This window comes from Cricetulus griseus, chromosome 3, assembly GCF_003668045.3.
Source record: "Cricetulus griseus strain 17A/GY chromosome 3, alternate assembly CriGri-PICRH-1.0, whole genome shotgun sequence".
NCBI classification, from domain to species: Eukaryota; Metazoa; Chordata; class Mammalia; order Rodentia; family Cricetidae; genus Cricetulus; species Cricetulus griseus.
Window position 1 is genome coordinate 245,304,423 of NC_048596.1, and position 16,685 is coordinate 245,321,107.

Sequence of the window (16,685 nt, forward strand, 5' to 3'; positions counted from 1 at the left end):
AGGAGCAATGGAGACTTGAGCAGAGAGACATCCAGGGCAAATATAAAACAGTCCAGGTCAGGACAGTAGAAGGCCTACAAGTAGACTACCCTTTGCCTGGCCACCTCCGCCAAGCTGGGGGCTAGCAGCTGTGGACTGTCAGCTTTGCATGTCAGCATGCTACCTCACAGATAATCAGGAGGAGCACGGTTCTTCTGCCCCACAAATAACACAGTTCTTGATCATCCATTTCTCTTGGTACTTGCCTGCAGTTTCCAGGGTTATAGATCTTTGCTCTAATCATATCACTGTAGAAAAACACAGTGGCTCCTGATGCAGAGACAAGTTTTAGTGGCCTTGATCAAACACCAAGGCTATTCACAGCTTGGCCTTCTCCTACACTGAAACCCCAATTGTGCAACGAGCAGCAGATATACCCCATGCCACCTAAGATTCGAAGTGAATGTGAATTTGATCACCGTTGACAGCAGCACTTTGTGAACCTCCCCATAACTCCCCTGTGACTCAATCTCACTTTAAGGGAGTGGACAGAGCCACTATGGAGCCACCAGGAGGTTTTGTCTGCCTGCCTTTTGGGGTCCTCACTCTGAAACATCTAACAACTTACTTTTCTTTGGGGTGCTGGCCTGAGCCTATGTATGCTTTCTCAGGTACTTTGGACTGTTTCACAATTTCTCTGAAGCTACCTCCCTTTTGCCAGGTAGCTGGCTTGCTGAGCTTCCATGTCAAACTAAAAGGTTATGCTTTCTCTCTTCTCCATCTCCCCCCTGTGGCTTCTGTCAAGATGTTCAGCTTCCCTGCTCAGTGGCTTTTCTTTTAAATGCTAATAAAATTGTCCTCCAGCTTAAAAAAATACAATATACTTAAAAATCAGACACAGTCCCTGTACTTATGAAGGCATCACTTCAAAGCCTGTACGAATTTCACTTTCTGAGACTTCTAGAACATCCTAGGGGTTGTATATGGGGGGGGGGGTGACACCTGCAGTACTGCTTATTCCAAGTGTGGGCTTAGCTGGACTGTGAGTCTGTTGACCAAACCACCAAACAGTCTGCAGTTCTTATTCTTTCTTGTTTTTCTCCAACTTTAGCACCATCATAGGTGTCCGTCTGGCCATGTCTGCACTGACAAGAGAGCCACACCTAAAGAGAATAATCTTGTACGTCTGTTGCTATGAGGTCATCTGATAGCAAGTGGTTTGGCCTTTAGGACTGGAATTCACTCCTAGGTCAGCCATCCAAGGGTGGCAAAAGGAGGAGGGATGAAGTAAACAGTGACATTACGCAAGCCCCATTTGTGTTGTTTTCTCCCTAGCTGGCGAGCATACTACCTGACTCAAGCCAGCATCTCTCACATGATCTCAGATTCATGGAGCTGGGTATGGAGCACACAAAGAATTCTGTGACCTTCTAGTAAATTTCATCTGTGTTCCAGTGGGAGGAACAGAATGTGCAAATATCAAATTATATTTATTTTGAAAGTAATGATTTCTAGATGATGTGATTATCTGTGGACTGCGATTATTTTAAATTTTAGAAACTAGCCACAGGCTCACTGTACAAGCCAATCCTAACAAAAGAACTGGAGGAAGCAAAAATTCCACTTGGAAAATCATTTTATTGGTATAAATATACATATGAATAAAATACTTTCAGCCTGTAACGTAAGTGAATATCTGTGAGATGTTTTATAAAGAGTAGTATTTAGACATCTTTTTCTTTTTTACAGGTGCCAAAATTTTCTCTTAAAAACCACACATTAATAGCTAATAAGCAGACAGAAATTAAAGGCCTTCAAAAACATGAATATTCTAAGACCTCATTCCAATCGACTATATACACGAATCCGGGCTTCTCACACTGTGTTCTTAGCTGTGCTTGCTGATGGTCTTCGAAGGTTACCAACCAAGCTTTAAATGTACAATTTTCCATGGGGAAGGAAGTGCCCCTACAGAAGCATGAAGAACAATGCCCAAGATCTAATATATATAATTTATACAAATTATTTATTAGTGTGCTCTGTTAATATTACAATGTGCAATTGCATACATCAAGAATAAATTGCTATATCGAGTCATGTGTAGGTCTGACACAAATACACCCTGCAGTGCCCCCAGGGTTTCCTGGATAGTTGCTTAGGTGTGAGTCCAGTTACTTCATTAATTTCCAAAAAATACCATGCAGGGCAATGTGTAGCTGCCTCAGAGAAATTCAAGTAGGGCCCGTGGAATAATTGCTGGCTTTTTGTTGAAGGCATAAGAAACAATGTTTAGAAATCAAGTGGGGAAAGACCAAAAATGTGCTTTGATAACCAAAAAGTGGACAATATATATATATATATATATATATATATATATATTATATATATATGAGAGAAAGAAGAAAGCACCAGAGAAGGGAGAAGACGCACTGCCCGTGGCTCCTCTCTGAGGGCTGAGGAGAGCACCCTGCATGGGAAGGCTTGGGGTGGGCACCGTTACACAAAAATAAACTCTTTTTCTGCCTCTTCTCCAGAGTCACTGGATTTGCTCCCTTGGTGACCATCTTTGCCAGAGGACTGTTGTTTTTGTTCTTGATACTCCTGAGCCTGTGGACCCCAGCTTCTCCTTGAGACTGAAATCAGAAGGTAAAGAAGAGGAATAGTTTATTGACAAGGCAATAACAGGACCTGGCCAACAGTGGGGTGAGGAACCCTGAGAAGTGGGGGAGGGAAGTGGTCATGGTGGACTTATTCAGAAACAAACCAACCACTGTACTTAAGGGACTCTCTGGACAGAAGTCAAGGACAAGCCAATGAAACCACAAGGAGGTGGACATAAGCAAACACGCATGCGCAAGACCAGCCTATGATGGGGTGAACCCAGCATAGATGTCGACGAGAACTGGAGGTAGAGGTGTAGACAAGCAGAAGGAGAAGCCAGGAGGGGTCAACAGGCTGCTGAGCCAGGTGACCTCCACAGCCAAGGCTGCCCCTTTACACAGCACAGAGGACAGGACACGCAGAGGCTTGCAGAGGTGCTGGCTGGACAAGGTTCCAATGCCATGCCTTCTGCAGATGACTGAAAGCTGGTTATTCCTGCCACGGGGGAAGGACGTCAGACAGATCTGTCTTTCTGTGCCTCAGACCATCTGTGCTTCACTCCCTACAGATAAAGTCTGTGACAAAGAATTAAATAATGCCTGTGACAGCTTCAACCCTGCAGGTAAAGTACCTACTCCTGCTGCCTGTTCGGACTGGTAACAGGCAAACTGGAAGGGTTCACAGAGACAGCTGACCTAGACTTTTGTCGTGCATCTCTGATGTTCTTCCTAGCCACACAGGTAGCTTTGGGCTATTTTTTTCTCTTTAAAGCCCATGTTCTTTCTGTCTACATCCTGGTTCCTCTGCCACCACACCCGGGAAAGATTCAGTTCAGAGGCTAAACTCCAGTGATATGAGTCCCAAGCCTACTGAAGAGATGCCATCTGAGCTAAAAATACCAAACCCATGCCATGTGGAAAGCTGCTTAAAGAAAAAGCACAGCTATCCTGCCATGCATATCTCAGGACTCCAACCAGGAACAGACTCTTCAGTCCTGGGAAAGACAGGGGATTCATTCATGGTCTGGTCACCTGGATGTTTACATTATGTTAAAAAAAAATCAACTCATCAGGAGCCTGCAGTTTAAATGCTTACCATTTCAAGAAGGCAGACTTTATGAAACCTCTACACAAATATCTCAAAGTTCTTTTGCAAACTTAATTGCCATGATTTGAGTCTTTCTGTTAATAACATTAAATTAAAATTACCCCAAATCCTGAAGGGGGGAGACCCACAAACAACATTTTCAATCTCATTATAAAGTCAAGTAATTAAATTATAAAGATTTGATGTGTGTGATGCATGTGTGTGCGTGCGTGCACGTGTGTGTGTGTGTGTGTGTGTGTGTGTGTGTGTGTGTGTGTGTGTGTTTGCAGGTACCCACAGAGGCTAGATTTATCATGAGCCACCTGATAATGGGTGATGGGAACCAAACTCTTGTCCTCTACAATACAGAACATATTGAACTACTTCTCCAGTCCCTTAAAATTCTGACTTCTCTGGGGCAAGTTCTCAGAGGGGGCCGGGACATAAGAAAATACAGTTGCTTTTTAAAGCTTTATTGGGAGAAAAAAAATTGCTTATGTGATTGGTACTTTGGAAGCTGTTGATAAGCCAGGCTTAAAGAAAAAAGATCAATAAAATATTTCTAAATATTTTGCTCTTAGTTACAAAATCAATTTGATGCTCATATCCAGAGTCCTTTAAACTTTCAGTCTGAGTGTGTGCTAAGAACAGGGGGAGCAGAGAAGACTTGTAATACCATCCTGAGGATACTTGACAAGAAATCAACCTCAAAAGTTAAGGGGACTGTGCTGTCTCCTAGGACTTTGTTTCTCCACAAACAGATGAATGGGAAGATATGTCTAAAGCTGCAGTGGGAGACACAAGGGAAAATAAACAGGGGCGGGGGCGCTCATCTGTCTTGAGAGAAAACATACGTGAGTCCCTAGATTAAGATAATAATCCAACTTTTCATCCTTCTCAATACTTTAACCTCCTGGAAATTCAGGCCAAATCCACTTCATATGAGATGACACAAAAATGCTTTCTAAATATTGAGACATTCATGTAGCCAAAAGTTTATGTCTTAGGTAAAAACAGAAGTAACCTTATAGATCAAGGCCACAACAGCAAACACGGGTGGAATTTAAAGGGACACAATATGGGGATCTTCTTGGAAAAGGCAGGCTGTCTTTTCATCTCCAGCAAGGCACTGACCTTCCAAGCTGATACTGGGCTTTTGAGTCCTCCAGGTTAGGGAACTGAGGGGTGGGAGTGGGGCAAAATGGAGCAGTGGGGAGGAGGGAAGAGCAGACATCACCAAGCTAATCTGCTCCTTTCTGGTTGATAACACAGTCACACTTAGCCATGAAAGTAAGAACTACCATTTAGCCAACATGGTGACTAAGAGGAAAAATATCCCAATTTCAAGAAGGCTATGAATGCCTTTTATTATGGTAAGAACATTAAAAACTGCATTCTACAATAGGGGTGGAGCCTGTGTGAACCCTTGGGGTTAAGTTCATTCCAAGCACATTCACCTTCATTGATTAAATTATGATTGCATGTGATAAAGACCCTAGTGGCAGCTGGCATGTCCTTAGCATTAGAGACAGGCAGGAAGATGCTCACCTCACACTTGAACTGAGCTCAGCACTCTATTGGTCTGCTACCCTGTTTAGTCCTGATCCTTGATGCAAACTACTTTGTGGAAAGAATGATTTTTGTTGAGTTAATTTCCAGCCCTTAGGGATAATCTACTTGATTTCATCCAATTAAGATGCTAATTACTATTGTATGAAACTCATTTTTGTCAGACTTCATTAAAGGAGGGTGTAAATACAATTATATCTGTTTGAAACTTAAAAGTTCAGAATTAATTTTTTAAAAATATTATAAAATTTAGACTTTCACTAATTACCCAGACTGATCTTCCTACACCTTGATTTAATACAAGGTAAAAAGAAAAAAAGAAAAACATTGTTTGATTAAACTTATTAAGAACACCAGGGTGTACTGGTGGAAGAGTCTATCTATCCATTACTATCCCATTTGCTATTGATGATGAAAGATATTCAAGGATATGGACTGGACAGTAACTTACTAATTGGAAGTACTGGCTTGTGTATTTACATATTGTCTGAGGTGGAAATAAGTGTTGCAGAGTCTCAAACACAAACTCTTCCATTCTTGATGGTGATTCAACTTTGCATATGTATATATGTGAATTTTGAGCTTCTGAAATACACATACAGACTTGGAGTAGAATTTCCCCATCATAAACTCCAGAGAGATATATATTTACCAAGAGAAAACAGGGCATTTCCTTAAAATAATAATCTGTAGTTGACCCTGCTTTTTAAAAATTCTTTGTAGCAATAGCTGGAAAAATCTCAAGCTACTGCTAAATTTTTCCTGAAGAATTGTGTTTGCTTTGAGATTGAGTTTTATGTTATTCTCAACTCTCTCTGTAGCTGAACAGGACCTTGAATGCTAGACCTTCCTGCCCTACCTGCCAAGTGCTGGGATAGTAGGTGTACATTAATAACAGTTCTCTGCTCTTATAGAATTCTTACACAGAAGTGGAACCTGGATCTGGATCCAGGGGAAGAAAGTTGAGCCAAGCACTAGTTCACAGACTGAGACCAGGCAAGTGTCTGTGGCTGCAGGCTGGATGATGGAAGCAGCAAGGGATACAGAAAGGTGTTTCCAGAATCAGATGATACAAATAGAAAGCTCTTCGACACTAATGAAGCCAAACAAAGGCAGCTATTTTCTTCAAGAAACAGGATATTTGCTAACAAAAATATCATCTTACAATCAGAGAGGAAAGGACATGAAATCAATCTCAAAATAGCCACACAATTAAATAATGTCAACCATAGTCATTAAATATGCACTGTGCCTTGAGAACAACAGCTGCCATTTGTTTCATGAATACAAGGCTTGAGAAATTAAGAAAGCTGGGTTAGTATCATAAGATTACTCTTAAAAGTATACACCATGATTCTGTCAATTTTTCTGCTAAATTAAAAAACTGGAAATTATTCAAACAGTAGAGGCTATGTAGTTCTCAAAGGAGGTAATGTGAGAAGAATAGGCACTAACAAAACACGACAAACATATTAGACATAAATTACTTTAATTGAAGCACCTGTGAAAATTTGGAGTTCCCTATTTCAAGAAATCAAAGTAGAAAAGCTAATACAAGATGGTCCCATTTAATCCTATCAAAATTTGACCCAACCCATCACAAGGAGAACAGTAAACTACTGAGATCGAGAGAAGGTCAAAGACACAGGGCTTCTCACTTCAGGGAGTTGGCCTATCTCTGCAAGCATCCCCTTTTACTTTACATCTTATTGGTTTACAGATGGGGTCCCAAGGGATGGGCTTCCTGTGTGCTGTGTAAGTGCTTTCAGTACTTCTTATATTTGCACCAAGGGTGCCTTATTCTTAAGATGTGACTTGTTAGTAAGTCAGTGGCTCTAATAGTTGAAAATGTAAATTTCCAGAATGTAGAAACATCCATGAACTTAATAAAACACACAAGAGATTTTGTCCTAGTAAGTCTCAAAAAATTACTCTTTTGCTCTTCACAAATGTCATAGCTGTTCACTGATGTGACTTTCTTATGACTGAAATTAAGAATTGGTTGTTGTTTTTCTAACATCAGACTGCATTTCTTAGAACTGTAAAAATAAAGATACATGTACTACACAGGGAATCAGTTGAAAGTGAAGCACAGGTATGGAATATAGCTGAGTAGTATAGAGCCTGTTAAGCAGGTATAAGGCCCTACATTCCATCCTTAGCACCATACACACCCACCACACTGATTAAAAGCAAAGGACCAATTACATTCATTTTCTCCAGGGCAGACACTACTTGGTCCAGAGAGGATGAATACTCTATCCTTACATGACTTACTGTTCTTGCTTTGTGTTGTGGGCTATGCCTTAACTTCACCCTATTATCCAACTAGTTAATATCAGAGCAACAGGCAAAGAGCCACAGGGTCTTCCTATAGCACTGGCTTGCAAGGCAAGCCCTAGATGTTCTTGCTAGTGATGAGTTGGTAGGGACTTTGTGAGCCTTACATCTGTTCCCAAGCAAATTCTCTAAAAACAAGCTTTCCCTATCACGAGGTCACACTCATCAACTTGGATTCTGGAATGCTCAGAGAAAATGAAGGTCATGGTGTTTACTACATTAGAATGCGAGCCTCATGCCTGACCTCTGGCATCTAAATACACTCACACTTGTTAACCCCTGATAAAGTTTTATGGAAGCAAAGAGTGCCACTCCAAGGGCGGATATCCTTTAAGGAGATCTCATGTAGCAGACTGCCATAGGTACATTCTTCTTCCTCTATTATGTTTTTTTTTTCTCCTTTAAATGAATTTTGTACTGTAGTCATGGGAAGGCATTTTCCCCATGTCAGTAGTGCTGGTTTTAACCCTCTTAGTGTCCCCTGGAACTGTTCTCACCTGGGGGGAATTTGCCACAGGGAATTTGCCACAGACAGAGCAGAAGGCTAGTGTTGGCAAATGCAGTGGATTGCCTCTTGAGGTGGACAAATGAACAGATGGGAAAACATCCACTGAAAGGTCATGCATGCAATTCAAGGTCAGCATTTTGCTGGGGGTTTTTGTTGATCTTTCCCTAACACAGTGTTTGGGTAACATCTTAGAGAATTTCTAGCTAGACTCCAATGGAAACTTAATGGGGGGGGGAAAGATAGAAAGGAAAAGAATGAGAAATATGACCCCCACATATAAAAATTAACTTTCATGCTCACTAAAATTTGAATAGGCAAACCTCTAAGGTAACTTGAAGCTCCCCATGATCTAGTTTTAGATTTTAATTTAATTACCACACCCTATGGAGGGACCATCCTGTTGTTACAGGGAATAAGATTTCAGTTCTATGAAGTATCTGACCCAGCCCCAACAGCAGCTACTCAATTAAAGTTCGTTTGTTAGTGCCAGTTCATCAGCTTCAGGTCAGCGAGGGATGAAAACCGAAGGCTCTAACCATTTGTTGGCTGTGACTTCCTGTACCCAGGTGCATTCACTTCCTCTTCTGCAATGGTGGAGTAGAGTTTTGAAGATCTTTTCCCTCCACTGGAAGGCTTGTCACTGTCATGATCAGAATGCCTTTTGAAATAATCTCCTCTTTGCACTACTAAGGAAAAGTGATCATTTTACCCTTTATAGTAGCAAATAGATCAATGTGTTGACATCCATGTTAAAATTACTAATATTAAAACTTAAATATCAGCTTATATCCACCCCGAGTTAGAATTCAAAGAACTTAAGAGTATTGGTCCTGGGCAGATCCACTGTTGTCTACAGAATTCAACAGCCAACATTATGGCAATGTGCAAAATGAGGTGAGTTCCAGTCTGCCCCAGAAAGGGAATAACAAAAATGCCCAGCATTATAACTTTGAGTCCATGATGGGTTAACAAAAATCACATTCACTATGGAATAATCCAGAAGAATTACAGTCATTTACCTGTTTCAGAAATTAGTTGGGCACGCTAGTCCAGAGGGAGGCAGAGAACAAGGGAATGAAGTAACCAGGATAAATAACACAACAAGAAGAGACAATAGGGACAGCTTCTGGAGAGAAAGGCGGGGCCCGTGAGTGGCTGCCATGGCTTCCACCCCCTTTGAAGACCAGCTAGTTCATAGCTGACATCAAAATCTACCCTCTCAGACACTTGAAAGCTGTGCCCAGACCTTGTATATTCTCAGCCTGACATTAGTGCAGAGTACTGTGACATGCGACTAGTTCCTTCTGGATTCAGACCGGATAGCAACTCCGGAGCTCTATAGTTTCTGTCAGCCTATGGTAGGCAAGTGTATGCAGCACCACCAGTTCTTGAGGGATGGCTCCCTTATTTGGAAATCCTCACTTTTCACAGCAGCTCTGAGCTTCCTAGTGGTGTCCTTTGTCACCTGCATTGTCAGTAGAGGCTCCAGGACACATTCCTACTCTGGATAGTTTTGGTCACCTGTCAGGTTATGTCCATCTTTTTGGCACTTGGGAACCATGCAATTGAGTTAAAAACAAAACATAACAAAAACTCTTAACTCCACAAAACCTGCTGAAAACACAATTGATTACAGTAAGCTTATCATTTTGCGTCAGGCTAGAGCCATATCCATCCTCAGCCAAACTCAGCTGCAGGTGGCCCTTGGGCTATAGACTGGACACTCATAAGCAGAAATTTACTAAACTCAACTCTCTGGCCCCCACCTGACCTGTTGTGTGTAAGTTCTTCTGCATTTCAGTTCTGCACATCATGCTTCTCCCACCCATCCGCATTAAAACACTCTTGGGCATTTTCAAAGCTTCCTAAAAGCTATGAGGCAAAGGCAGAAATGCAGACTGGAAAGACAAGAAGGGAACCAATGGGGAGGAACTGGATGGGTGACCTGGCTGTGAGGGTCTCTCAGGGTCTGAGGTTGCTTTGAACAGCACTTTTAAAGGTTTTTCTCCACACAGTGACTCATTCTAATGCTTGGGCTATGATACCAAGTACATCATCTATCCCCTAGCTGTGACATGAGAGTCAATACCAGCCCCCTCTTTGGATTCTTTGACAAAAGTAGTTTACCACCTTCAGTCAAATCCCCACCTTCTTTTATCTATAAACAGTAGGAGAGACTTCCACCTACGAAACAAATGTGCAGAATGGAGACAGAAGAGCAAAGTGTTATTTATTTCTTTTTATCAGACTCCTAAGACACAAGGATAATAGGCAAACTTGTCTACTATTAGCTTCAACCCAAGACTATTGCCAAGAAAAGCAAACAGGAGATTTCAGAGCCAGAGAGGCTACAGAATTCTAAAATACAGTTAACAATCCAGCCCAAAGTACAGCAAGGGTCTGCTTGTGGGGGCTAAGAACTCTTTTATAATGCATTTCTGGTGCAGAGCCAGCACTGTGTTTCACAGGAAATGGCCATTCCCACTTCAGAGAACTGAAAGAAACACAATTTGTGCAGTGACCCTCTGGTAGTGTCTACACAGGGACCACATTTCTGAGAAGGCAGAACAATTACTCTTGACCCAGAGAGTACAATGAGTTTCGAGGTCCTTCAGGGCAGGTGGCCTGATCCTGAGCCATGGCAATGATGGCAAAGTACTACAGCACCCCTTGAACCATGGAAATGGTGACATGCCAATTAGGGGTGCTTTCCTTACAAATAATGGGACCTAGAAAATATTCAAAACTGTGTCCTAACATGCGGCAAGCCAGCTGAGAAGTGGGCTCCTGTAGAGAAGGTGGGTCTTTGACTAGGTGGCTCAGCTATACTTTTCATTCTTCATGAAGTCCTAAGGTCAGACATAATGCCAAATCAAGTGCCCACTCTGGTTCCCATATGCAACCCAAGGGATGCTGACTTGAACTCCAGGAGACTAAGTCTGGGACTATGTTCTTCCTTTTGAAATGACCCTCTCTGGGGAGAACGGAGGCAGAGGATAGATGTTCTTACCTTCCTGGGAAAAGGTCCTGGGACTGGCCTGGGGGCTGCTCTGGCCATCACGCTCCTTGTCCGAGGGGACTTTTTTGAGGATGGGTGGAAGAAGAGCAACTTTAGGGGAACTAGGACCAGATGGAGAGTCTGGGGTGTCTTCTACAGAGGTACAAAGACACAAAACAAACTGTTCTACAAACTGTTTATAAGCCAGGTGAATCTTTACAAAGAGATGATCCATAAAAAAATGAAAAGCTATCACAGAATGTTTCTAGTCAAAACTTACTTCTGCATTTCAGCTAAGGAAAGTAATTAACATTGAAGAACAATCGAGAAAAAAGGGAGTTCAATTATGAAAAGTTGACATATGTACAGATCTGAATCTATGCTGCAAATATTCAATGAGCTAATACTTGAAAATGAGACTATAAGTGAATTACAGGTTCTTTCTGCATCAGTCATAAAGTTGTTGATTGTCTTAAAACATGTACTGTATGTAACAAAATGCCTTTTCGCCATTATCAGAGCTAGTCACAACACACATGTACAAACACACACACACACACACACACACACACACACACACACACACACACACATGTCCATGTACCTACATTCATGGACTCCAGTGCCCTAGGAGTAATTTGGAATCATGGACTTTTGGATCCATCAAGGACTTTGGTTCCTGGACCTACACGGAAATTAAATGATCTCCTGGGCAAAATGGGTGTGAAGATAGCCAGGATTAGGATTGCAGGCTCTTATCTGAAAGCCAGCATTGCTTTACAAAAATCAAAAGGACTCTTAATGAACTCCTTTCTTTCTCCATCAGTATGTAGGATTCAAGCAAGTGCGTGCACCTACTGTGTGTGGAAGGTAGACTCTCCTCAGTCTTACACTCTCCTTCTAGTCTCTTATTTGTGCCACCACAGAAGTAAAGCTATGATGGGACACAGTGACCCCATAAACTTTCAGAAGTGTCATGATGTGTAACTGAGAAGACACACTTGAAAATATTGCTGAATTCTCAAGCTTTATCAAAGCACCTATCAGTTTCTGATATGTTTTTGATATGCCATGTACTGAGATAAACAACATAGCTGAAGAAAGCTTGCAACAGAATAAAAGCAATCTAGCTAGCTTTACATTTGGTATCAACAACTGGGCAACCGAGATTCTCCATGAAGTAGGTCAGATGTTAGGAGTTGTTTCCCTATTTCAAACTAGAAACTCACGTAGCACAAAAAACCATGAAGCCTCTGTTGATGACTTTTCTGCTTTTCATTTACTTAATCTGTTTTCGATGTGTCTCATCCTGCAGCCCAGGCTGGCCTAGAACTTACTACACAGCCCAGGTTAACTACAAACTCATGGCAATTCTCCTGCCTCAACTTGTCAATTGTCAAGAGGAAGGTGATGATAATGGTGAGGATGAAGATGCCAAAGGTCTGGCTGTATGTCTACCCTCTTTGCTGATCTTTCTGGGGAAATACAGAGAAGAGGTGAAGAGCTGAAAGAGGTCCATCATTTCATGACATGTACTCATTCAACTTGGGATGTTTTGAAAACTCTTACAATATTTTTTAAAGAAGACCTGATAGAGACATTTTTTTTTTTTTGCATAAGAAAATAAGACAGAACCCAACCCATTCCTAGTATTTTAAAGTTTCTTCAGTAAGACTTTCCACTTTAAGTTAGCAAACACCTTTATATCTGGCCAAAGGCTAAGTCTCTTGGACTGTGAAGCTGTGAAGACCTTGGCTGTACCTAGCACATCCGGCCACATCGGCAATGCACCCGTAGAAGATTTGCATGGAGGAAACCTTATTTCAAACCAGGCCCACAGTTTGCCACATTCTGTTTTACACCTCTGATAGACTTCAGGATATGGTATACAACCTCTCAAGCCTGTGCTGCTCCTAGGCCTTTTTGTCTTTAGACTGGTCTTTCTCATTGCCTGAATACCCTGGAGACTGGTTTCAGATACCAGCCTCTGCTGATGGTTCAGCCTGTCCAGGCTGCTTTTCCTGACAGGCAGGCAGTCTCAGGTTCCTCCTCTTGTATATGGAGGGCCTTTGTTTGACTCTCTCAGCCCTCTCCAGATCCCAGCTCCTTCACATTTCAAGTGTTTTCCAGTTCCAACTTCCTATTCTCCACCCATCTTTTTTCCTCCACATTCTATCTACTCTTGAGGCCACCTGTGGGGACAGCTAGGCCCAGCCTGACTCCCAGACCACTAATGCCCTTACCAGGTCGGGAGGCAGTTCTTGGCTTCTGAGGGATGGAGGGCCGGGCTCCTGGGCTGGGCTTGGGGGACTGCAGGAGGGGCTTCGGACTGGTGGGCACGCTGGAGGAGCTTCGAGACCTGTAGCCCCCATCCACTCTGGGTTCTGCTTTGGCATTCTTTTCTGGTGTTCCCAAACCAAAGCGGGCCTCTGGAGCACCTGGGTGCAGTTTGGGCACTAAAATGAGAAGTGGGCCAAAAACCATTTTAAACATCAAAAGTCAAAGAAACTAATCTTTCAAATATAAAAATGTGGTTCTCTCTGTGGCTATCATTCCTCATTACAGATCTTGAGAACAAAAGCATCCACTTCACTGTGCTTTTAGAGTCAACACTAGTGAAAGAGTGACTTTCTTCACAGAAAGGGATGCCTTGGTAGCACCTCTCAGAAGCATCTCACTGGTCCAGGGATTGCCAGGCAGGGGGCAGATGCTGCAGAGGGGCAGAGCTGGGGTAAAAAGAGTCTCACAAATAGCTTATGACCTCCTTCCTGCTTGTGGAGCCTGCTAGGCTGCCTGCCACTGTGGGACAGCCCACTTCATTCCTCTGTGACATGCTTGCTTTGCTAAATAAACTGCTTGATAAGTGTCTCTCAGCTAAATTCCTTCCTTCCAGAAGACAAGAACTCAGAGATCCTTGCAATGAGATAGCAAATTTTACTCTGCACCACCCACAGTTCTATATTCATATGCAAGGAGAAGCTAATTCTTCATGAATTTGAAGTCTTCAGGATCTTTCTGGGACCTGACAGGTAGGGGCAGACACACTAATAGGAAGTGTCTCAGTTCTGAACCACAACTGACCCTCTAGGGATCCGGCCACAAGTTGAGGGGAAAAGGCTGTGGTGAGGGCTATGATATCATCTCAGGGTTAAAGGTGAAAACAGCTCCTGCTGTTGGTGAAAGAGTAGGCCTCCTAACAGCCACTTACAAGTTCCTGCCAGTTTCCACCCCATGCATCTTACCTCTACTCACTACACCTACAACTGTGAGGGAACAAAGCATGAGGGATTCCATTCACAGCAGAGTCACAGGAGTACAGTATTCCCTCCTGGCAAACAAAATAACTGCCCTCCTCCAACACGTCATTCGGAATTTGCTGTTCAAAACATCACTCTATGTTCATTCACCAGAAAGCCTACAATTTTGGCATTTATCAAAAAGGAAAAGTTGGGGAAGGTAATCTTAATTTCCTCCATCTGGAAAATCAGAAAAAAATAAAATGTCCCCCCCCTAAGATCAAGGCTACATGGGTGGGGAGTAGCACCCCTGGGGGGTGGCTGGTACAGGAAGGGACTGGTACATTAGGTCAGAGGGGAGAACATGATGACTTGCTCTTCCATTTGTGTTTTTCTTGTCCAATCACAGGCAACTCCTAAAATCAGAGGGTGAATGGGTTTTCCTCAGGGCATGTGAGCAACAGCTCTGCTTACCTGTTCCGCCCGCATCTGACCGCTCTGTGTTGCTCAAGACTGGGCTGGAGGAATCCTGGGAGATGGCGTCATTGACAATCTTCTAAAAATTCAAGACCCCCCACCCCCCAAAAAAGAGCACATTTGAGATGTGAGGGAAAATAAAAAGAAACAATAAAGCAGATAATGAATGATAACAGAACATTCCTGCACTGTCACTGTTGAAGGGACCATCATAGCTATGAGGACTTGTACCCCCAAAATCCACATGAGGGGTTACAATCTACAAAGGCAAAGGAGTCCAGGTTTGTTTTTCATGAAACCTAGTTTTTGTTTTTGTTTGTTTTTATATGTTTGTGTTTGGACAACCTTTCTTTTGTTTTTAGGTTGCATCTCATTCTGTAGCCCAGGCCCCCCTAGAATTCACTTGAATGTAGTCCAGGCTTCAAACTCACAATCCTTCTTAGATTCCCAAATGGTGGGATTTCAGGTAGGAGCCACCATACCATGCTTCCAGGAAATCTACTTTTTAAAGCAACATAGAGATCACAGAGATGAGTCAACAGGTAAAGGAGCTTTCTGCCAAGTCTGAAAACTTGGCTCGGTCGCTGGAACCCAGATTCGAGTCACAACACCATATGGAAAGATCGGTATATAGGCTCACGACCCCCAAGACCAAGTTCTCAGCACAAAGGATGTGTATTTGTCCTAGAGGGACAGAGGACAAGGAAGAAGAGACAAACACAGGAGACAGAGGACAAGGGAGAAGAGGCAGGGATATTTGTTCCAGCAGGACAAAGGACTGGCTCTGGATGGGAGACAGACAAGACCCATAAAAAATGGAGGTTTATAAAGGTAAGTGTGGAAACCCTGTGTTAGGAGATAAAGTGTTTAATTTTAATTGAGTATGCTAATTAGATGAGCTAAAGGGGGATTCTGAAGGCTGGACTTCAGTACTTTGATAGCAGGACCTTGGTGGCTAGCTTTTGGAATATAATCTAATGGCGTGAAGGCAAGGCAGACACAGAATGGGGGAAAAGTGCAAGGCCTGCCAGAGCCACAAGCTCCAGTGGCTAGTGTCACTTTACCAAGTGATGGAAAGATTGACTCCTGCAAGTTTCCCTCTAATTTCCCTATGTGCATTGTGACCACGTGTGTTGCCTGCAAATATATACACATTAAATAAATAAAGTTTTAAAAGGAACTGGAACCTTTCCATCCTGGTGTACCGCTCCAGACTGAGGAGCTTCCAATATTCTATGTCTCTCTTGCCACTTAAGCAGAACCATAGGACAAAGACATGCCATTAGGAGGCAAAGGTGGATGACAGGGATCGTTCTAACTTTCAATAGTTGTTGCTTCCCTGAAGTGCTGGGAATGAAACCCAGGGCCTTACCCATGAGAGACAAAAATGCATCACTGAGCTACACCCTCAGCTCCCAATGGGGTTTATAAGAACTCAGGGGAGAGGAGTCTGTGATGGCTCAGAAGGGTGGGCTATGGCAGTCTTAGGGTAGGAGCTGAAACTGTAGGAGAAAAAGCAGCTTCCTCCCTCACAGTCTAGAGGGCCACATTAGAGTAAGGGTCTGAAATACAATAGGTGGAACCAAAGTCCAGTGTTTACATAAACTCCAAGAACACTACGGACAGTGATTACGGGCACTACTTCTTATGCAACAACCCACAATATGTTACGATGGTGGCTCCTACCTATAGTCTCAGCACTAGGAAGGCTGAGGCAGGAAGATTGTGGCCAAGTTCAAGGCCAGCCTGGGCTACATAGTGAGGTCAGAGTCAGCCTGAGCTGCAATGTGAGATTCTTTCTCAAAACAAATGTTAATTAATAATTAAAATACAAAATATGAGGTGACCCGGGAGAGCAGTAGGCACTGTGACAGGCAGCCTGATTACCCCT

General features: G+C 42.8%; 1 protein-coding gene across 5 annotated transcripts in view; it reads right to left on the minus strand.

Annotated features, from left to right (window-relative positions):
* Positions 1 to 1,597: 1,597 nt before the first annotated feature.
* Carmil1 (capping protein regulator and myosin 1 linker 1) overlaps positions 1,598 to 16,685 on the minus strand; it is a 278,033-nt gene continuing 262,945 nt past the window's right edge. The window contains exons 34-38 of one of the 5 annotated variants that reach the window (XM_027409345.2): positions 14,792 to 14,873; positions 13,325 to 13,537; positions 11,094 to 11,234; positions 8,620 to 8,769; positions 1,598 to 2,612 (exon numbers count right to left, since the gene is read on the minus strand). In XM_027409345.2, the coding sequence (XP_027265146.1) occupies positions 2,476 to 2,612; positions 8,620 to 8,769; positions 11,094 to 11,234; positions 13,325 to 13,537; positions 14,792 to 14,873 (723 nt within the window). In that variant the 3' untranslated portion in view covers positions 1,598 to 2,475. The remainder of the gene's footprint in view (positions 2,613 to 8,619; positions 8,770 to 11,093; positions 11,235 to 13,324; positions 13,538 to 14,791; positions 14,874 to 16,685) is intronic. The other 4 variants (XM_027409347.2, XM_027409349.2, XM_027409348.2 and 1 more) reach the window with 4 other exon arrangements.